Genomic DNA, 23,344 nt, shown 5'->3' with positions numbered 1-23,344 from the left:
CTGCTCCATAGCCTCTCTGTGAACTGGGCTTAACATGCACTTAACATTGTACATTTACATTATACTGATTTACATTATTGCCTTTTTGTACATTTGTATATTTCTCATTTCTATTCATTTTCATTTTTTAGTTGTAATTATTTGTATTTGTTTTACTTCTTTTTGCATTTCACTGCTGCAATGAAAAAATTTCCCAGTTTGGGATAAATAAAGAACTTCTGATTCTGATCTGATTAATACATGACTGAAACTGTGAGGGAAACTTCTGAAGCAATGGAGACGAAACTCAGAGAGACACAGGAGAGCTGGAACTTTGATGGCAAACATTGAAGGTTTATTATGAAGTTAACGGACAGAGAATTGACAAGATGTTTGCTGCAGCCACGAGTTGACAGAGTGGTTGCCCAACTAATTCTCAAGAACTCTACTCCAGTCCGAGGTTTTAACTAGTTCTGAATAGACAATCAACATTCATCAGTTGCCAGACTAAACAAACATGTATCCTAAATCTAACTAAAGCTGTCGCACATGGGAAAATAATGTACGTCAGGGAACCTACGTTCCAGATAAGAAGGGCTTCTCGACGTCCCTGAACAATAAGCTATCTCAGGTCAGCTTGTGCTCCGTCCTAGACCAGCATCAACAAAGCACCCAAGCTGCCTCTCCTTAAGGGATATTACAGCACCCCCAAGGCCAAAGAACTATGCCATTGGAATACGGACGGAGGAAGGAGAAAATTATGAACTAGGTCAAAGGTTAAACACCTAAGCAAAATATTCCCTAACAGAAACTTGTACAGAATAAATGGTTGATGTGAACATATATGACCTCAGTTGATTTAAACGGATACAACAAAAATATACCAGATATATGCAGAAAATGCCTGTCACTGTATTTGGCAGTGCAGAAAGATTGATGGAGAATTGTTCTGGGAAGAGGTACGAGAGGTTTTACTGGACCCGACGTTCAGTAACGAACTTAACCGAACATTTATAGACCTCAGCTTGCTCTACGCCAAATTCTGTATTGCATTGTTTTTAAAAGGCTCACATCACTCATCAACTCCTGTAGACTTGACAACGTGCTACCATCACACCAGCAGTATGTGGATATTTCCAGCAGGAGGGCAAACATCCTGGACCTATTCTACCAATATCACCAACGAATTCCGGATCCATTCATACCCACCGCGAAGAGATGCAGACTACAACGTCTTCTGCTTACTTCCGCTGTACAACAAGTACTGAAACGTCACAAGCCACAATGCTTCAAGGCCCAGCAGTGGTCGGAGGATCCCTTTACACAACTCCAAGGCTCCCTGGCGTGCACCACCTGGAGTATTTTCAGTGGAGATCTGAATGACATGTCATTACAGATTACATAAAATTTTGCATAGACACTGTCATTCCAGTTATATTAATAACAAGATATCCTAACAATAAACCCTGGATTACTCCCCAAATAAAACAGTGCCTGAAGGAAAAACATAAAGCCTTCAGCCTTAAAGACTGGACTGGCCTCAGATTTGCTAATCGGAAAATAAAAAATTAGGTGTAAAATATAGCAGAAATGTGGCATCATGAACACTCGCTTTGACACTCAAGATTTCTCTGCAGTAAGTGAGGAATGGCTGAGAAATCTACCTCCACCGGACCCCTTTTCAGAGGATGACGTACGGCATCAACTCAACCGGTGTAAAATAGGTAAAGCCTGTTGGCCTGACAGCATCCCAGGTAGGGTGCTGATGTCCTGTGCCCTGGAAATCGCACCCATTCTCCACTCACTCTTCTACCAATCCTACCACATGGTCACATTACGCACTCTCTGGAAAACTACAACCATCATCCCAGTTCCCAAGAAACCCCGGCTCAAAGGACTACCGTCCAGTTGCCCTAACTTCCATAATCATGAAGTGCATGGCGAAACTGTTGCTCACCATCCATCTTCCAGTTGTCACCCCTCAACTGGACCCCTTTCAATTTCCCTACAAAGCCAGGAGGGGCACAGAGGACGTTGCGTCCAACCTGTTGAACCCCCTTCTCCAGCACCTGGATTCCCGGGTCACCTTCGCAAAGGATCCTCTGTCTGGACTTCAGCTCTGTGTTTAACACCATCCAAAGGCACCCGATGATCCAGAAACTGCACAACCTCAACATTCCTACCCGTCTGATCGATCTCCTGCACAACTTCCTCAGCGACAGACTGCAAACTGTACGAGTGGGCAAAACAATATCGCCTGCACTCACCATCAACACCGTAGCACCACAGGGTTGTGTGCTGAGTCCATTCCTGTACACACTCTACACAAATGACTGCAACAGTCCGTCACCCATCATCACCTCCCTCAAGTACTCAGACGACATAACCATTCTTGCCCTGCTCACAGACAACCACTCCGTCCTGAATTACCACAAAATCATCACACACTTCACCAAATGGTGTGAGGACAACCATCTCTACCTCATTGTCAGTAAAACTCAAATAAATCATTATCGGTTCCCCCTCACCACAGCAGCCCATCATCATCAATAACCAAACAGTGGAAACAGTCGACAGCTTTAAAAGCAGTCAACAAAGATTATCAGTTATCCGTAAATTCAAAGGACTGTACGTTCCCCCCTCCCCTCCTACTACTGTACCAAAGCATTATTCAACCCATCGTCATGTATTGCTCTGCCTGCTTTCTCAATATGCTCACTGTCACCAACCGGACCAAACTCACACGCATCACCAACACTGCTGCCAGGATAACTGGACTCTCTACACGCAACCTTAACAGCAGGGCAATCACGCATCGCAACCACAACAGAACTGGACATCACACACCAACTCAATCAGTACCTTGCCCCACTGCCATCCAGGCGTAGGTACAGAACACTGAGACATAAAAAGTTTCCGGCAGCCATTTCTGCCTTAAATAACAGGCCTCACTAACTGTAATGCCATGCGTGTCGTCAATCTGTTGTTGTCTGTGTTTTTGTCTGTGTTATTGTTTGTTGTTTATATATTGTATGTATACTGTGTACAGTGCTGTGAAAATGAATTTCCCCCCCTGGGACAATACATCTAATCTAATATAATCATTGGTTGCGACGGTTGCTGTCAGGCCTCCCATTTGAGAAGATATCCTTCATATTAAGAGACCGCATGTGTTTGAGAATGTAACGAGCCTTTATTGATAATGTAAAGGATCTAAATGTATGTAAAGGTCAAGAGGATGTATAGATGCAGTGCCGGTTCAGTTCTCCAGATGTTGTCATTGTGGGTCTTTTCTTTTCTGCATAATGTTTTCAAATGATTACCTTGTGTCATACAGATGAAGCATGTTTGTTATTTGTCTTTGTATTGTTGTATTAAAAGTCCAAATAAGAACATTGTGAGAAAAAAAAACTAATTGTGGTTTTCTGTTCCTCCAGGTAAGGTGAGCACCTATCCTGAGCTGGATGAGGAGATCGACTTCCTGTCTGCCATCATCAGTGAACAGAGAACTCTGTCCAGGCTGCCAGGTACTGGAAAGCCCCTGTTCATATTCAGCACTACACCCCTGCTGGCATAATGACTCATCCCCTTCATTCCTTATCTCAGCTCCAGCCTCCCAAGCTTCTGAACTCACACCCGGCGCCCCCCCTCTCACACCATCCACCACAGAGCAGCCCAGGAGCCAGAGTGTCCTGCCCACCAGTGAGGCTCCACCCACCTCCACCACAAACCACACCACTGCTCTGCTCAGCGATCCCATCATCCTCCCGTACCCCCCCCATGACCAGGTCTTCATCAGTAAGTCTTTTCTGTAATGGGTTTATATTCACAGGTCAAAACAAGTATATCCCTGTTTCTCAGAGTCCAATGAAATTGATTTCTCGTTCCAAAATAAGTTTCAAGATTCACTTTAATATGATACCAAAGAGAGAAAGCAGGAACATCTCCAGAATTCTGAGGCTGGAAACTGCATTTTCGTCATTTTTGCTTTGAATGTACTTTAACTAACTTTCAAAAAACAATAAATGGACTATCAATTTAGTTACAGTTTTAATTTTATGTTGATCTTCCAATTGATTAGTCAAATGGTTGCTGCCTGATCTGAAAGACAGCGATGTTCAGGAAGTTTCCATTATCATTCAGTGTTGAAGCTCTAGAGAGTACTTCATTTAAGTGTGTAAATATTTTTGAATCTAAACACTGTCGGATGATAAGACCGTAAAAATATCAGCATCTGAGTTTGTAAAGAGCAAAAATATAATACTTTGTCTGACCAACTATGTGAAGGGGACAGGAATACCAGCACTGAAGCAAGCAATGTAGTGCTGTTGAAGGGGGTCAGCAGCAAGATACATTTTAGTCCCTTAAAAAATAAAAAAGGCCTACATTATACCTAAAAACATTTTGAGCTCAATATGCCATATTTAAAATATTTTCACTGCTTTACCTTGCTGCATTGACTGTGGCTCTGACAACTGATAAGTGTCTCATTCATCCAGACCAGGGTGCGAACTGGAGGGGAGCAGGGGGAGCTATAGCTCCCCTAGTGGTGACATGAGCTCAGTGGTTAATTTGAGCCGGATCCTGTTCCTCTTCATTTTGGCCACCCTGTGTTCCGGCACCTATTTGGGCAGATCCGGTACCTCTCACAAAAAATAAAAATAAAAAAATGGTTAAAATGAAATAAAATATACAGATATTAATTTACAGAAAAAAATCCCAAGAATTTCATGTCGTTTATTAAGATTAAGATTTGAAAGAGTCGGAGATCTGTGTTGACGCACTGAAAAGCTGGACCAACGGACAAACGCGTTCACTTTTGAAATTCGCCACATGAGGAGCACTTCGCAGAGAGGAAGAAACTAATTAAATGCAAGCATGTCAAAAAGACAGTTAAATTTACTGTCTTTCTTCAAAAAGAAGGAAGAGGTAATAGACACTTCAAAACGAGTCAGAAAAGCCTCCACAAGCAGCGACGAGGGCAGCTGCAGCGGTCATGTTGATGGTCAAAACCAGGAGGAGGTTAGCGCCGCAACAGCTAGCCAGCTAGCTAACCGACAGCTAGCCAAGCCCGGGCAGGAGGCTGGCACCGTGTCAGCAGCGGGTCAGGTTCACCGCCAGCCGGAGCAGGAGCCAGCTACCGTCGGCCAGGTGGACCACCAACAGCAACCGGTGGGTACCCTGGCATCAACTAGCCCGGTACAACAGCTGGAGCAGGCAAGTGGAACCGCGACATCAGGCTTACAGCAGGAAGAGTCAGTAGGAGAGGAGAGCGTAGAGGAGTGTGGGACGTCCAGCGACAGGTCAGGGATGGGATGCACAACTGCTTGGACAGAAGCTCAGCTAAAAGTGAAGCAGACTTACTATCCCTGGCTTTTTAGGGGAAAATCAGGTTTGGGTTGCACAACGTGTAAGGCGGTGGGGACTTTGGGGGCAGAGAAGACGTCGGGGATGAAACTGGCAAAAGAGTGGGTTTTATGCACAGTAACCTCATCTGCTTCAGATATTATAAAACAGCAACGCGCACTTAGAAAAAAGGTATTTGAACATGCCCGTACCAAGGCTCACCTAGCAGCAGCAAACATTCTCGAAAAGGCAAAAGTGGACACTTTAGGACCAGTGGCGGTGCGTCAATAGTGGGCGCTTGGGCGCCGCCCACCCTGACTTTTTGAGTTAAAAAACGTTATATATACAACATAATTGAAATAAGAAATGTACCGTGTTTATGGGTTAAATGTGTATGGGAGACCACTGTCAAGAACCGCTAAAATGTGTCCGGACATAATATATTGCCATTCGCCTTTTCTGAGAATAGGCAGGTCGGCTACCGTCCGTGGGCGCCGATAACATGGGAGTCTATAGGAGAGCTTATACTTTTCTCAGTCATTTTAGCAAGGATAGCTTTTCATTGGGGGATGAAACTTAGATCTGTGGGCGCAAATCTTTGCGCCCACAGCCAATGGCATTGTTTCTTAGTTCAATGTGACATTCTTAGATACGCGATTGGACTACCTACACTCAGACTTTCTCCTCAAACTTGTATGCTAAGCGGAATTGGTTAGCTGGTTGTACAGTGAGCAATGCCTTTTTTTGTTTCCCTTGTCTGTTATTTCAAAGTCCTGGGACTGAAACACTTTGGACTACAACCGGGATGAAGGATCTAAAGCACTTCACACAAAAATGTAAGAAGCACGAATGTGGCCGCAGCCACCTAACCAACTGTCTTAAGCTAAACCTCTAAAAAAGTGCTATTTAAACCGTGCCGCCCAACTGCGCCCCCCCCAAAAAAATGTTCACCAGCCGCCACTGTTTAGGACAATCTATAATTAATAGTCAGTCTGAACAGATGGCCACTACAGCTCGCGAATTTCGCACGGCGTACAAGGAGGCTAAACGCCACCGTCCCGCATATGGCTTCGAACAGGAGATTGATTGCCAAGAATTAAATGGACTCGATATGGGGAGTATTTTACATTCCAATGTTGCATGTGGAAACATACAGAAACATATTTCTGAAGAAATGAAAAGAAAACTGTTTGAAAAAATAGTACAGTGCACTCCCAAAATCAGTGTAATGCTGGATGAGTCAACCAGTTTAAGCAAAAAGAGCTGCTTGATAATATACATTAGGGCTCAGTTGCCCGATATGGACAAGCCTACAAACATTTTTACTGAACTCGTAGAGCTAGATGATCTAACTGCTCAAGGTATTGTCCACAAACTGTTGTCTGCTCTGGAGCGCCTGCATTTGACACAGGATTTTCTCTCTAAGACCCTCATTGGAGTAACTTGTGATGGTGCTTCGGTTATGTTAGGGCGTAAAAGCGGAGTGGCGAGTCGGCTCCAGGCCATGTTTCCCAACATTACTGTGTGGCACTGCTCAGCCCACAGGCTTGAGCTTGCAGTCGCAGACGTAGTGAAAGAGATGGGTGCTATAAATCACTTTAAAATATTGATGGACAAGATATATGCACTGTATAGCACATCTAACAAAAATCGAATGGAGCTGAGAGAGTCAGCTGAGAGCTTGGATGTCCAGCTATGCAAAATAGGTCGTATTTTAGACTCTAGATGGGTGGCATCAAGTTTTAGAACCGTTGAAGCAGTGTGGAAGAACTACCCAGCACTTTACAAGCATTTCAAAACTGCATCAGAAGATCCCTCCCGTAACAGTGTCACAAAGCAAACATACAGTGGGCTTGCTATGCGCTTATCTTCGCATGCGTTTGTGAACAATTTAGGCATAATGTGCGATGCATTGCAAGAATTATCTGAGCTCTCAGTCGAGCTTCAAAAACGAGACATTACCATCATTTCAGCACACAAGTCAATTTGTCGGGAAATCAGGGTACTTGAGGCCATGTCGGATCGGCCAGGTCGCTACACTGAACTGAGCCAAAGGGGAATTGAGGAAAACTCTTTCCATGGCATCACGCTGAATGGAGGAAAATCAAGCGACAGATCACTCGACCCCAAGCAGTTTTTTCTAACTGTGGCCAAGAACTTGGAGGACCGTATGTTATCTCAAGGAGGCCGGATGCCAGATAAAACTGGATATAACAAGTTCATTGAGGAGTTGAAGGTGCTTTACGCACAATACTGGCCCGAGGACGCAGGTGCGCTGTATGGAGAGACTGAGGTCGAGTCACTGTGTCAGCGCTTCAACATTGCCAACCCGCGCGCAGTCATACGGGCCTACAGAAGGTACAGAGACTCAGATGGCAAAGACCCCCCCGATGAGCTGATGGAGTTACTTGTTGCTGTCAACAGCATTCCAATTGCAAGTGCTGAATGTGAGCGCGGATTTTCACAAATGAACTTGATTTGCACTCCCAACCGTAGCTCTTTGCTCACATCCACCATGTCATCTTTACTCTTCCTAAATCTTGTTGGACCCCCCCTGGCTAAATTCAATCCAGTCCCGTACGTGAGGTCCTGGGTGGCCAAAGGACACAGAACTGCCACAGACACACGCAGTAAAAGTAGAAAAAAAGAGATGGAGGACAATCCGGACATGCTCGTGATGTGGGGTGTTTTAAACAACTAAATATGGTGAGCAAACATACTGTCTATTAATAGCCGCCGTGCCAATCTTTGAATAATAAATATTTTTTTTACACGTTAAACCTGTTGAGAAATTGATTGCTGGCTGTATACTGAAGTCCCACCTGTGGTGATGTGTTGTTGTTGTGCGTTGTGCGTACTATCCTAAAATAATTGTAAATTATCGTCATAACATTTATACCATGGATACTATTTGAAATCGAGGCTTGTATGTCCCACAGCGTTGCAAGTGGACATTTTCATGTTGTTTTCAGCACCTTTTATGTATACGTTCCGGGACCTGTACGCGTCTCGTCATCCCTGAGCTGTCATGTACTTTGCGTTCCGGCACCTTATGATTTACAAATTAAGCACTGCATGAGCTCCCCTGGGAACATGGTTTGCGAAATTTTAGGGGAGCTCTCTAAAATATTGATATGATGACCAAATAAATGCCATTTTGGGTAATGTTTTTTTCAAAGGTGTAAAATAAGTGAAATAAAATTCTATTCATAGTTGTCAGGCTGTATGACGTCAAAAGGCCCAGTTGGCGGGCAAGAAAGGCATTCGATAGCTGTCTAGTTCTACCACCGGAATTTACCTAGGATCACCGATTACCTTTCATTCAAAATCAATGAGTATCTCTACCTTAATGTGTTCTGACTGAGTAATACAATGCAAGACAGTTGTTGTTCGGTTGGTTGTTCAAATCGGCGAGGAGACAAGCCAGGACTAGGCATATCAGCAGCAGAAAAAAAACCAGGTTGTGGTTACAGTCAATAAGACGTGACCCCTGCCTTCGGAGATGCCATCAAAGTTTGGCAGCCCTCAAAGTATACACGTGAATAGTTGAATTTGCAAATAATTATTTTCTTACAAATCAGCCCTCTGTCTCAAAACAAGCTTCAGCAGCTAACTGGTAAAGTGTAGGCTGAACTAGGTTAGCCTACTGTTATCCTGGGAAAGCATAGCATCCTCTGAGCTAGATAACTCTCACCCGCAATTTGCGATATTCAGCCAGTCTATGAAACTACACGATTCATAACACGGTGACGGTGGTTTAAGTATTTTAATTACATAAGGTGAACTTACCATTTGATAAAACGATCACTGCAAAGACACATACTTTGAGGGTTGTTTTGACTTTGGAAGCTTTTCTGGGGTAGGAGCATCGTCTGAGTTTTCTTTATCTGCTGGTAGCCTATGCGATAAAAACATCGTCCGGACTTGTCTCTTAGCCGATTTGAACAATCAACCGAGCAACAACTGTCTTGCATTGTACTACCTTATTCAGACAATGTTAAGCAAAGAGATATTAAGTGATTTTGAATGAAAGGTAATCGGTTGGTTAATTCCAGTGGCTGACAGCTGTGGAAAGCTTTTCTTGCACTCCAACGTGCATTCTGACGTCACGTGAAAACTATCAATTTAGAGTTTATGATTCATGAAAAAAGTGTCGCCTGCTTGCCGCTGTTTGCAGCTCCGCCCACTACCAATTCACTCACGTGATCGTTTATTTACTGTAGCACTACATGTTTACAAGGTATTGTTGCTGCTGCTGACAGTATGTTGAAAAGAAAAAAACAACAACTTACACTGGGCAATTTCTTTAAAAAGACTGCCAAACAACTTGATAAAGAAGACCAAACGAATGTAGCTGGTGGAAGCACATCCTTTGTGACTGCTGTTACAACAGTACCGAGAGAGGAGGGAGCTAATGTCAGTGCTGCTAGTGCTAACTTGACAGTTAAAGATAACTTGTGTGCTGAAGAGACACAAGAAGATGAGCCAAGAGAAAAGGCTTCTAACGTGATGACTACAATTACCATAGTAGAGGTCGAAGGAGATATGGAAGAAGATGATGATGTTGCTGATGACCACCCCACTTGTGCTTCCTCTTCCTCCCTGCCTGCTGCTCGAGATCGGGGGGGTGAAGTTGCTGCGGTGGTCCGGCGGCTGCCGGATGGCTGGACCAGCCAACAGTGGAGTGAGTGGATCACACGCCTCCCATGGCTATTCTCCAAGGATGGATCCATAGGCTGTACTCTCTGCAGGGATGCTAAAAGCCTTCTCCTCAGTACTGATAAAGGTGGAGTGCACTTATCAGAAGAATGGATGAACGGGGACGTATCCAGTAAAACTAAGAACAACTTGCGTAAGAAAATCTACAAGCATCGGGATAGTGTGGCGCACAACAGGGCAGTTGAACTGGCAGAAACAAGAAAACAAGCAATACTGCCGAACCAGATTCTCGCAATCAACGGAAAGTTGCTGGAGGAAACGTCCAATGCTTTCCGATCTGCGTATATGATAGCAAAGGAAAGGATGGCATTTAAAAAACTCCCACCTGTCATGCAGCTTCAAGAGATCAATGGGGCAAAGGTAGGCGCTGTACACAGATCCGACAAATCCTGTGCTGAGATTATTGGCCACATTGCACTCGAAATGCAGAAAAAGTTTGTATGTAATGTTAAAAAGGCCCAGTCAAAAATAAGCATCACTATTGATGAGAGCACTGTGCACGGACGTGCATATATGATTGTATATGTGAGATGTGACGTGACAGGAAAGGGAGATGTGGATAATGTGTTTTTAGGCCTCAAAGAGTTAGTCGAGGGCACAGACGCCGAGTCCATCTACAACAGCCTGAGAGAGGCTCTACGTGTTGCAGGTTTTGATGACGAGTTTTTGTCTAACAATCTCATCAGCATAGCCACTGACGGCGCGTCTGTCCTCACTGGCAAAAACAGTGGGGTCATTGCTCGCCTAAAACAGGACTTCCCCAAAATCCAGTCTATACATTGTCTTTGTCACCGGCTAGAATTGGCAGTCCATGACTCTCTTAAACTTGTTGCTGGATGTAACCACTTCGAAATTTTTGTTTCAAAGTTGTACAGTTTGTACAATCAGTCCGCAAAGAATGCGAGACTCCTGGAGGAGGCAGCAGCGGAGTTGAATATGCAGCTTTTAAAAATCGGGCAGATTTTTACCATCAGGTGGGTGTCAAGCAGTTTTAGAACTGTTAAGGCCGTCTGGAACAACTACCCTGCTTTAGCAAGACACTTCAAAATCGCAAGTGAGGATCCATCTCGTAATGACACGGAAAGGAAGAAATTCCTAGGGCTCCATAAACAACTCTCAAACGCTGGATTTGTAGCCGATCTGGCTTGCATGAAAGACATGCTTCGTGAGCTTCAGGCCCTGTCACTAAGGTTGCAGCAAAGAGACATCGACATAGTGAGCGCGAATTGTCAGATTCAGCAGTGCATCGATGTACTTTCTGCTTTGAAAGAGTGTGGAGGTAAATCAGCACAGAAGGCAGAGGACCGCATAACACAAAGACTGTTCAAAGGTGTGGAGCTAGTGGAGTGCAGCGGCAAAATTAAAAGGGGTCAGTTCTATCAGTCTGTGATCGACAATCTTAAGAAGCGAATGCCAGAGTCAGATCTTGTCAATATGCTCAAACCCCTCAACAAGCGCTTTTGGCCACAGGACCGCAACGCACTTATAATGTATGGGGAAAAAGAAATACGGGCCCTTGCGAAAGAACTCGGTGAATCTGCTAGTGAAGCAGTACAGGAGCTTCGCGACTGGAAGTTACAAGATGCTGCACCTGCACCAGGCAAAACGCTGGAGAAACTGTCCATTGCAAGCAGAACTTACCTGCCCACTTCATCGGAGTGCGAGAGGGGCTTTTCAGCTATGAATGACACGGACAGTAAGACTCGCAATAGACTGCGTGAAGCCAGCACCTCCTCACTACTTTTCGTGGACCTTAATGGACCTCCACTGGAGAGATTCGATCCAACGCCCTTCATTACATCTTGGCTGAAGTCGGGTCATCGTCTGTCCACATCATGGGCTAGTGGACCTAGAGCAAAAGCAACTGAGCCCAGACCGCTGTGGTCGCTTTTGTGTTAGGTAAGACCCGCTTAACTGAATTTTGCTGTGTTGAAAAAAATGCCAAAAATACCATGCAGCGTCTAATATCTCTCTCTCTCTCTCTCTCTCTCTCTCTCTCTCTCTCTCTCTCTCTCTCTCTCAAGTGGCTCCATGGACCATCAGCATCTCTTCCACCATGCAGCGTCTTGTCATCTGTCTGCTCTCTCCCTCTATGTGCATCGTTGCGTATTGTTGTATTGTTAATATTAATATATGTTCATGGTTGGTGCTGCGCTGCCGCACCTATGGCGTGTGTTCGGCTATAGGCTAAAGCCCATGACATGTGAAATGTAGCCTATGTATTTTTAGTTATTTTAAATTGACTTAGGCTAATTAAACAGTCAAACGTTACATTGGTGGTCCGTGGATTATTTATTATCAAGTTGATTGAAGTTTGCGTAGCCCATACATGCTTGGTAAATCTGTTTCTGTTTCATGTAAATGTAGACCTTTGGCACCCCGTGTGCAACGGATTTTCTATTTAATAGGCCTATGTCACAGATCAGAATCCCCCCCCCCCCCCTCAAAAAAAAAAAAAAAAATCCGGCTCCCCGGACACCGTGGTATAGTTCGCACACTGATCCAGACATCAAAACATCTGAAATATTATTCAAATGCTTTAAAGAATAATTCATACTAATAATTCTAATTTTAGTGTTTCTTCCCCTGCACCAACATTTTGCAGCCAGCTATTTTATAGACAGACGTAATTTTCAATCAAATTCCATAAACTTTCAGAATTATTTCTAGTGTTAGGCATAGGGACACATCGCTCCGCAGTGCTAAACTGTGCAGGAACCAGGAGAAGGAAAACCTGAGCCTTCAGAAATCTTTATTTCTGATCAGAGCGGAGAATGTTCCTGAAAGACAGGCTGCTCAATATTTTCTACGCTGCCAGTGAAACCTCCAAAAGAAGGCTGCCTCGAAACAGCTTCACAACGGTGTATATTTAATTTCTGTTTCACACATAGAAATTCCTCTATTAATTAATTAATGAGGAAATAAAGGCAGATTAGATTATAAAATAAGCAATATTTAGGTCTTGATTACCTGCAGGTGGCTTCAGCTTTAATGTTGGTGTCCTGTTCAGACTGACTCACAACAACTCATGGAATACTAACAGACGCAAGATGTATCAAAGAAAACTAAAAGGTATCTGTTGTTGTTACAACGTAGAGTAGAACACACACAACCCTGTAGTATACATCCATCTTCACTGTGACAACAAGGTGCCTTGACTGCAATGTATTTTTGAGGTGTAAAAACCCTTTTTTTCCCACTCAGGTACAACCCCCTCCACAATGCATTTGCATTCGATTCAATTCAAGTCGATGCCACCTCAATGCAAATGCATAGGAACAAAGCTGGGCTGTATTCACAGATATTATGGAAAAACTCTCAGAACCAAAACATTAGTGAGCGAGGAAGGGAATGCACTTTACCTGAGGGGGGGTTTACTCTGTTGCCCAGTTTAAGGTGCTCTTGTAAAAAAAGTGTGATTGGTTGATTAAGAAAAAAATGGACAGCCCATATCGCAGATGTGATTCTCTATTAACCCTTAAGATATCTTAGGAACATTTTTGTGCCATTCTGTTTTTGGTTTTCAAGCCACTTGGCTGTGTTGAATGAATATAGCTCAAATTTGCCAAAGGGTATTCTTTTTGAATTTTCTTTTGGCATAATAGGCCAGTATGTTGACAAATCTCCACAGTTTTTTGTGATTGAAAACACAAAAAACTAAAATTAATTTCCATAAAATACTTTGCAAGTATTATTTTATTATTATTATTATCAGAATCATTATTATTATTATAGTTGTTATTGTTATTGTTATTATTATTGTTATTATTATTATTAGGCAGCAACATTGATTTTGATGTATAGTCTTATTTTGTCAGATTTAATCAAAAACTCACATTCTTGGTCCTAAGGACAGAATTTGCCTAAAATGTCTAAGCCAGTGGTTCTCAACTGGTGGGTCGCAGACCCATTTCGAATGGGTCGCAGTCAGATACGCAAGTGATGGAGAATAACTTGCGTAGATGGAGAATAACTTTGCGGTAGAACTACTCTTTATACATCCAGGTCATCCATGGCTTTCATTTTGACCCACAGAACAATGGGGGCTATCTACCCTTATCCACGACTTTAAGTAATCCACACAGCTTCTCCTCTCTCTGTGAGGAGCAGCAGCTTCAGCTGTAAGAACAAAGTAACAAAAGATTAATGGCATTAAATATTATTAAATATGTCTGATAATAATAGATGTATTTTTTTTTTCTTCTCAGAGTGTACCAGAAAGCATAGTTTACATGTTACTATTTCAAAAAATCTCAGGGGTTGGGTTTCCAACTTGTCACATTTTTCCTGTGTAGTGAGTTTCCAGGATTGGGTCCAAGTCTGTCTTTTTATGCAATACAAAACACATGTGCCTTTTTTATTTCATGAAGTTCAATTGTGATTCTACAAAACGTGATGATCACCACCAGTTTAAACTTTATTTACCTTAGCACTAGTATGTCAACATACTGGCCTTTAAAGGGTTAAAATCCACAAAAAATATTTGATATGTATGTGTCAGGCTGAAGTAGTTTTAAAATATTAAGTTGTTTAAAGTGGAAAAAAAAAATCCTATATGATATTTTTACATCACTTTTTGGGAAGGTGACATTTTTTGTCCTTAGGAACAGGTTAGGGTATTTAAGGACCTCTTTAGGGTTAAAGGGATAGTCCGGTGAAAATTGACCCCTGGGTCTTTTTCTGCATGAAAATTTATCAAGTAAGCCCTCCAGAGAGTTTTTTTCGTTCATCAACCAGTATTGAGCTTGCCCAGAAAAACCGGGGGCAACGCTAATAGCCCAAATAGCTTACAGTGCATTTGATCGGGGCAGTGCGCAGAACGCTTCCAAAACAGCATTTTTTAACCACTAATATTGCTCGAAATAGCACCAAACCTCTGCAGTAGCATGACTAGGGTCCCTACACATAACACGGAGCATCAACAACGTAGTTTGCAAACCCGAAGTTTATTAAAAAGAGCTGTTTTACAAGACTCACCAACTGCCCCCCATACCAGCTCCTCTCCAAGGAAAGTCCGCACAAGTCGATTATTGAATGCCCCGGAGTTCAGTTCAAGGAGGAATGTTTGGAATGTATAATTCCATGGAAATTCATGTCTAGTGAGTGTTGACACGGAACTGAAAGGAGTTGCCTGTAACTTACATGCAACTCCTTTCATTGGAATTATACATTCCAAAAGCATTCCTCCTTGAACTGAACTCCGGTGCATTCGATAATCGACTTCTGCGCACTGCCCTGATCGAATGCACTGTAAGCTATTTGGGCTATTAGCGTTACTCCCGGTTTTTCAGGGCAAGCTCAATACTGGTTGATGAATGAAAAAAACTCTCTGGAGGGCTTACTTGATCAGTTTCCATGCAGAAAAAGACCATGGGGTCCATTTTCGCTGGACTATCCCTTTAAGACATGGTGTGATTAAAGGTTTATGTATTTTATGTAATGAACATCTGTGTTGGTAAATTGAAAGCCATACTTTAAAAGAACCTTCATAATACCTTAGAGCACAGGAGCCTCTGCACATGCTGATAGATGGTATATGTGTTTGCTCATGTTTATTTACCATAATGGACTTTTACTTCTTACTCTACAACAGGGCTGTCCAAACTATGGCCCGGGGGACAACTGTGGCCCATGGTCCATTTTGAAATGGCCCTCAGCAAATTAAAAAAGTCTAATGGAATATGGCCCACACCTGAACCTTGTGCTTATATTGTCGTTCTCAAATATATATGTAAACAGATATGACACAGTAGTATTCATGTGTTAATAAGCTCAATGTCAAATAAATTCCGTCATTTAAAGTTGAAAACATTTTCTAACAAATCTCAGTTGATGATAAAAAGCCCAATAACTTATGTTCACAATCAGGTTGAAATATACCCTTCATATGTGCCCTTATTATCAGCACTCTGAGGCTCCTGTTTAAGGAATGAGCTGCAACACTGTCTGTAACAAAATAAATGAACCCTACGGAGAGCTGCGATGGAGGCTGTTTTTTATAAAAGCATATTCAAGTATCAAGCAACATTTAGCTACATTTAAATGGTTTTAATAACTTATAACTTAACTTATGAGGCAATTAACCTCTCTTCTATAGTGAGGGGCTCAGCTTTTCATATGTTTTTCTGTTTGTGGCCCTCAGTGAAAACAGTTTGGACACCCCTGTTGTAGAATAATAATAGGGCTAGTCAGTAGAAGCATAGGTTGGCATGGGAATCTAAAAACCATCAAATCAGCAAACAGCAATAGAATCAAGTCAAATAGCAGAAAAGCCATCTACACGGAGGAACATGAAGCTCAGGGAGTTGACCAATCTGAAATCAGTTTGAGTGACACTTGGAAAGAAGGACGTCATCTATCTTGATGCGTTTGAAAGTACTCAGACTTACAAAATATCTCCTTTGTCTAGCAAAATGTTAGCACTCCATGCTGTGATATCTTGGGACTGCCCTCAAATTATCTATGGAGCTCCAGAACAGAAGTGGTGTGTGTCTGTCCTTTAGTTGTGCCTCGCTCCATAACTCCTATCAATGCTGTTTTCTATGTCCCTGTGGGGCCATATCACAGACAATGACTCCTTTTTTTTCTCAGAAGCTCTCCTTAGAGCTTTATAGTCTGCTTCTCACAGTTCCAGAGCTTTGGTTCAGGATCATGTCTTCCTCTGACACCTACAGATTTCCCCTCACACTGTGTCTGTATGTCCTCTCAGTCCTCAGCAGTGTCTTCATGGTGGTGGCTTCGCTGGCTCTGATCACAGCAGGCGCCTGTTGGGTCAGGTAAGATATTTATTCCTGCCTTTGTAATCTGAGGCACCAGACTCACTTTTAGGATTAGATTTGTTACATTTTATTTGTTTATATTCAACTATAGTCATATTATGATTGAGGCATTCAGGTGGTTATACAATACTCATGCTGATGTTCAGGTGTATATCAGTATGTAGTGTCTGTACTTTAAAGAGTCCTCTCCTGCTGATGTTCAGGTGTATATCATTATGTAGTGTCTGTACTTTAAAGAGTCCTCTCTGCTGATGTTCAGGTGTATATCAGTATGTAGTGTCTCTACTTTAAAGAGTCCTCTCCTGCTGATGTTCAGGTGTATATCAGTATGTAGTATCTCTACTTTAAAGAGTCCTCTCCTGCTGTTGTTCAGGTGTATATCAGTATGTAGTGTCTCTACTTTAAAGAGTCCTCTCCTGCTGATGTTCAGGTGTATATCAGTATGTAGCGTCTCTACTTTAAAGAGTCCTCTCCTGCTGATGTTCAGGTGTATATCAGTATGTAGTGTCTCTACTTTAAAGAGTCCTCTCCTGCTGATGTTCAGGTGTATATCAGTATGTAGTGTCTCTCCTGGGACACGTCTCCATGCTTTAATGTTCAAAAAGCTCTTTATTTTTCTCATACTGCCTGTGCTGCAGCACCTCTTTTCACCGTCTGTCTGAAACCAGAGCCCAGTCTGCTCTGATTTGTTAGCTGGCTGACTCTGTTATGATTGGTTGGAACGCTAGCCAAGAAAACTCAAGTCTTTCATAGCGATGTCATTCTTGCAGAAGTAAACAAAGGAGTCCAATATACCTCGGGACTTAGCCTTTGCACACCATTGACATGCACAAAAACCTATAGAATACACTACAGGAGAGAGAACACCACAGAGAGCAGAACCCCTTTAGATGGAACAGTTGTGGTTGTTTCGTGATGTACTGTATTACTACGTCCCAGTTTGGAAAACAGACCAGAGTAACTGCATAGAGGCTAAGCAATGTCCTGCTGTTGACAGGAGCAACAGCCAGATGTATTTTATTCACCTCAAAGAAAGGCACACGTCACTCCTTTGAAATGCAGGCTTCTCTTTATTTAGAATATGATCAATGTTTCACCATGCTGTCTGGAGAACTGAAGCTGGTGTCTTTGCTCCACCCAATGCCAAGAAAATGTATTTGTATTTTTCTATTGAGCGACCTTGCCTAGAGGCGTGCTGCAGGTACACTGAGTATAAGTAGCTCATACAACCCTACTCTCTGAACTATTCCTTTAATGTTCATCATCATTTCAAGGGGCTCAAGTTATTCCTTTAGTTTTTCATTTAGGTTTTATTGTGTACAAATCTAAATTGTCCATCTGCCAGTTAAAATATCCCAGAGACAAACAAATTCCTGCAAATCAAGTACAAATATTTTTAAAACATTCAAAATCAAAATGTGTATACATCTGCCGCTAAGTGACTTTTGAAAACTTGTTTGCAGATTGCAGAAAGGAGTGCGTCTGACCCAGAAGGCAGACCGCCCTGCATACAGACTGATGAGAGCGCAGGCCTTCGACAATCTGGTGAGTAGTATTAGTCTGTAGCGCTAATGGGAAAAAAACCTCCACTGGGATGTTGAAAAGGTGGGGGCTAACATGAAAAAGCATTTATTAGATTTCCAATTAAAAACCTGTGTGGCAAATATCATATATTTACCTAAATAGTTTGATCGACATTAAGTGGGAGAAGGACAAAGACAGAACAGCTAAAACAGTCTCAATCATATAACTTTACAGAAAAGCAGCCTTTAAAAGCAGACCAATAAAATACGTACAATATTTCAAAAATGTAATCTAATCTTATATCCTGATATCAATACAACATTGACACTACTGAACTCCTTTTGAAAGATAAACAATGATCACATGACTGTCCTCCGCTTCAAGTTGTATTCAGCCTCCTTTGTTCCACAGACCACCAGCATCAGCAGCTCAGTTAAGAAATGCTCTGGAAAGCCACAGTACACATTCCCACACACACTCCGACAGTACGTTTAGAGCCCTAAGAGGAATCACAGCTGCCATTCCTGCAGTTTGAGGACACAGTCACAGCATGTGAAGTGAAGGTCCGCTGACAGGAAGTGGATGATTACCACTGACTCTCTCTGCTCCCCTCTGCCCCTTGTGTTCCAGCCTGGGGACAGGAAGCTGGCCCACAGTGCCCAGATGTACCACTACCAGCACCAGAAACAGCAGATGCTCTCCTTGGAGAAGTGAGTTACCTGCCCCCTCCCCCTCTGCCTCCTCCAATCTGTTACCCTGTAAATATTTAGCGTGTGTGTGGTTGTGTTTGACCTTTGCAGACACAGGGATGAGCGGAAAATTGCTGACTCAGGAGCATCGACAGATGAGGAGAACGAGGACGGAGACTTCACAGTGTACGAGTGTCCTGGATTGGCCCCTGTGAGTAAACTCGCCAGGTTATCTTATATTAGCAGTCATACTGTGTGTGTTATTTGGTCATTATAATTATCCATAAACCAACCATATTTCAGGAAACAGTTTTTGGGAAATAACTACCATTTATTTCTAGTCATATTATAAAAGGACCATAAAAACACAAAAAGTCAGGCAGCATATGGGTTTGTTTCAGCTTCTGTTTTAAATGTCTAGATTGTTATCGAGTCGGTGCTGTGAAAAAAGTTGAATGATCTAGGGCTGACCTGATTGATCCTCCTCTTAATTTTAAGAGTAGAAATATTTATACAGGAGATTGGCATTATTGTTTCCTCGTCAGTGATCAGCAATAATAACTCTTTTTGATTATTTATTCAGTAAACTCACTATCAACACAACCCTACCCCCACAGCCGAAGAGCTAGTAAGCATCAGCTGTTAGCTGTACAATAGCTGTTAGCATCCGAGTGGCAGCACTGTTTGAACCTAAACCCAAACCTTGGCTAAGTTTATGCCAGAAGCTAACAGAGGATAGATTGAGTTACATTTATGATGCATTCAAGCTCTATTCAGTCAAATAAAGTATCGGGTATATGTACCACAATAAACCATATTAAATCACAATAAGAAGAAATATTAGAAAAATAATCATGCAAATATCCACTAAAGATGACAGCAACAAAGTTAAAAAGGATAACATTAATACGCTTAAAGTGTTTGACTCTGACTTCGGGTTGTTTCGGATTGTTCAACTGACCCCAACAGGCGAAGAAATCCATGACTGCAGCTTTAGATTACAGGATTGGTAAACCTGATGTTCTAAATGTCTTGTTTCCAGCTTGTACCGCTGCCCCCTGCTGGCCAAAGATATTTTTAAATGCCAGTTTAATGGATGTCAGTTATTATGAAGTCAAAAATTCTGTTGTGAAGGACAAATGGGCAGGGAAATGTGATAATATGTTGGATCTTTTGCTTTCACCCATCCACTCATGTATTGCAATTAAAACAACAAAATCAGTTATTGTGTTACCTTTATCAAAATTCCAAGTGCTGTACTATTTAATCCATGTTGAAAATCATGAAGATTAAAAAAAGTTTCTAGAAAGTGTAAGAGATGTATTTGTAAAGAAATCAAAATAAAACCTCATTCCTGTGCGAACATGACCATGACTATAACAGAGTTCTAATAAAGAAGTGTGTGAGCAGCATCTGTTCCTCTGTTCCCGTTTTTAGACTGGAGAAATGGAGGTGAAGAACCCACTGTTTGACGACTCCACCCTTTACCTTCAAAGGGTCCACAAGTAAACCTGGACTCGAGACACTTACCACTCTGACACATAATCCTCGTACACTGCTGTGCTCAGGGCCGGATGAGTGTGAAAGGGACATAGAGGCGGAAGAGGATGAAGAGTGAGGCGTTCATGGACATGTAAAGTCACACCACAGGGCTGGTTTCTGTTTGAAACAGGACTGAATCAGGGAACAATGCCTCCCATTCTACAGCTGCATTCTGTTTTCAATCTCGTCATTGTTTCTTTTTAGCTTTGTTCACTAATTTTGCAATCTGCCAATATGGAAAAATTCTGAATAACTTCAGCCAGGTAACCAACATTGAATCACATATCCTGAGTGAATAACAAAGGAGAGTCCAGTAACAGTTCAACTGAGCTACCACTATGACATTCTGAGTTGATTGGTTGATAGACCTCCATGAATATCCATGTTTAGTGATTATGACATTACGTGTCCCCTTTTTTCCAAAAGGATTTACATACATTCAGTACTGTGGGCAATCCCCACAGGAGCAGTTTGGGATGAATTGTCTCCCCCAGGGACACAACGACACACTGACTGCAGTTGGACTGGAACCAGCGCTCCCCTGATACAAAGATCAGCGCAGTATCCCACTGTGCCACAGCCTCGTATTGATAACTTAATACTCCTTAATTTATTGTGTTCTCACTGCAGGCTTTGATTTTATTCACACATTTTTTAAATCAGTTTTTACTATTTTATGAACACACCGTGATCGTTATCAGTATGTTAGCTATGTAGTTCCTCTATAAATGAATTGATGACGCTGTGTTATGACATCTGAAAATCAATATGCATTTACATTTCTAACAAGTCTATCGTGCAAACTTGCAAATGATATATATATATTGATTTCAAAGGAATTTGAAACTTCTTTACCGAGAACTCTGAAACAGAGTGTGTATATACAGTATCTCTGAAACATGGCTTGTCTCCATGGTTTTGTGATCTGTAAATAGCTGCTAACATGTACAGGACAGAGATCTTGTGTTAGTACTTGTGTTCCGCTTGTTTGTGTCAGAGCTTCAATTGTTTGTTTCCTTATTGTTAACTGAAGGGTTTGAAGGGTTCCTGCACTTGTGCAAAGGACAGTAAATGTCTCAGTAAGTAATGTCCCGGTTTTGAAAACATAATTCACCTATTATCTGTGGAGCATTATAGTTTGTAGTGTAATAGTTTTGTAGATAAGAGCCTAGGTATCAGCACACTATATCACATAGCTCCTGCACATTTAACCCTACCTAGCCTTCTCCAGATAAACATGACAAACGGCCTAAGTCTACTGTATGTAGGTACAATGCAAAAGTGCCTTAAATTGCATTATTTCTAACAGCCAGCAGGGGGCGTCTCATGGGGCTGCATAAAGAAGTCTGGTGGTATAGAACTCAATGAGAAAATGACCCTATTACTCACTTTTTTACCTCAGTAAACATTTTGATTATCAGTTTATCCTCTCACTCACTAGTTCCATCTCTTCTTCAATTCAGCAGGAGATTTATTTGATAAATCTTTTTCCCAGGTGGAGTAAAATAGACCAAAAGCAGAGTGTGCTTTGGGGGGCAACATTCTGGTTGAAAAGTCACCAACAACATGTTGTCGTGTTAGAACTTCCATCCTTTCACATTGGGTTTTTTTCTTACATATTTCATCGTTTGCAAATTTAACTAACATTTGGTCTCCTCAACATTTTTTGTGTTTGTTAAGCACAAAATAAGTTTGGAAAAGTCAAAATGCCAAATCTCAAGGCTACAAAGCTGTAATCCACCAAGCAGTTGGTGATTGGCGTGATGTCCTGTGGACTTTTGGCCCCAAATGCATACAAGTTTTCCCTTTCCTGATCATTAATAGTATACATGATGAGTGTTATCATGATGGTATGGGCTATGTTACACATATGACCTCTTGGATTCTCTGCTTTTACCTTTACTGAAGCTGCTATCCTCACCTGGCTTAAATACTCTTTTAGGACTGGAACTATCTTTCTGTATACTGTATGTATGCTCATATTACACTTCCAGGTTGATATTTAGCCTCAGTGACAGATGTTTGTCAGGAAACTTGCAGGAACCCTGATCTAACTCAGGAAAGCTGTACTCTTTAGCCCCACCCCCTCTCATCTCTACCACATTTAAAGAGATGGTTTAACTATTTTAGATGTGGACACATATCTACAATATGTAAAAAGAAAATATCTACAGCAGATACCAGGGATTATTAACAGGGAAGATCTTCAACTGTGTTGTAAGACTGTTTTATCCAAACATACTGAACGTGTTGAACAAAACAAAGGGCCGTCTATGGTTGGAGGATTAAGGGAAGAGGAGAAAAGATACAATTCTGATGATGTTTGCCTTTTTTACATGTTATATAGCTCTGATTACTGAGAGCCAAACGGTTGCCTTGTTTAGGTCATTCTCGCTCTGATACAGACTGTTTCTGACTCCATCTAATTAGTTCTACACACTACGGAAAACATATTACCACCGTGTTAAGCCTGCATGTAAATATACCAGAGCTGAAATGCATAAAATAAATATTTATATAATCTCATGTGAAACATGGTTTGACTCTTTTTTTTCCCTTATTAACATTTTTACAGGGTTTTGGAAACACAGGCATGTTTTAAAGTGTTCATTGACCCACACGTGCCATCAGGGACTTTTCCTTAGAATGAACCAGTAAACACAATGGACAGCATGTCACGTGGAGAAAGAAGAACATGTCTTCCTCAAAGACAGAACTTGTGATATCATTGTTCAGCAATGTGAGTAATTCTATTCCATGAACCAA

At 41.9% G+C, this 23,344-nt stretch overlaps 1 protein-coding gene across 2 annotated transcripts in view; it reads left to right on the top strand.

The window, feature by feature from the left end:
- npdc1b (neural proliferation, differentiation and control, 1b) overlaps window positions 1-23,111 on the top strand; it is a 37,714-nt gene extending 14,603 nt beyond the window's left edge. Inside the window, exons 3-9 of one of the 2 annotated variants that reach the window (XM_063898115.1) lie at window positions 3,417-3,506; window positions 3,586-3,777; window positions 16,754-16,820; window positions 18,287-18,368; window positions 18,978-19,057; window positions 19,148-19,247; window positions 20,474-23,111. In XM_063898115.1, the coding sequence (XP_063754185.1) occupies window positions 3,417-3,506; window positions 3,586-3,777; window positions 16,754-16,820; window positions 18,287-18,368; window positions 18,978-19,057; window positions 19,148-19,247; window positions 20,474-20,545 (683 nt within the window). In that variant the 3' untranslated portion in view covers window positions 20,546-23,111. Of the gene's footprint in view, window positions 1-3,416; window positions 3,507-3,585; window positions 3,778-16,753; window positions 16,821-18,286; window positions 18,369-18,977; window positions 19,058-19,117; window positions 19,248-20,473 lie in introns of both variants that reach the window. The other variant, XM_063898114.1, reaches the window with a different exon arrangement.
- Window positions 23,112-23,344: the final 233 nt, after the last annotated feature.

Source organism: Eleginops maclovinus, chromosome 12 (genome assembly GCF_036324505.1).
Source record: "Eleginops maclovinus isolate JMC-PN-2008 ecotype Puerto Natales chromosome 12, JC_Emac_rtc_rv5, whole genome shotgun sequence".
Classification (NCBI taxonomy): Eukaryota; Metazoa; Chordata; class Actinopteri; order Perciformes; family Eleginopidae; genus Eleginops; species Eleginops maclovinus.
The sequence above is the reverse complement of the archived record's forward strand: the minus strand, read 5'-3'. Positions and strand labels throughout refer to the sequence as shown.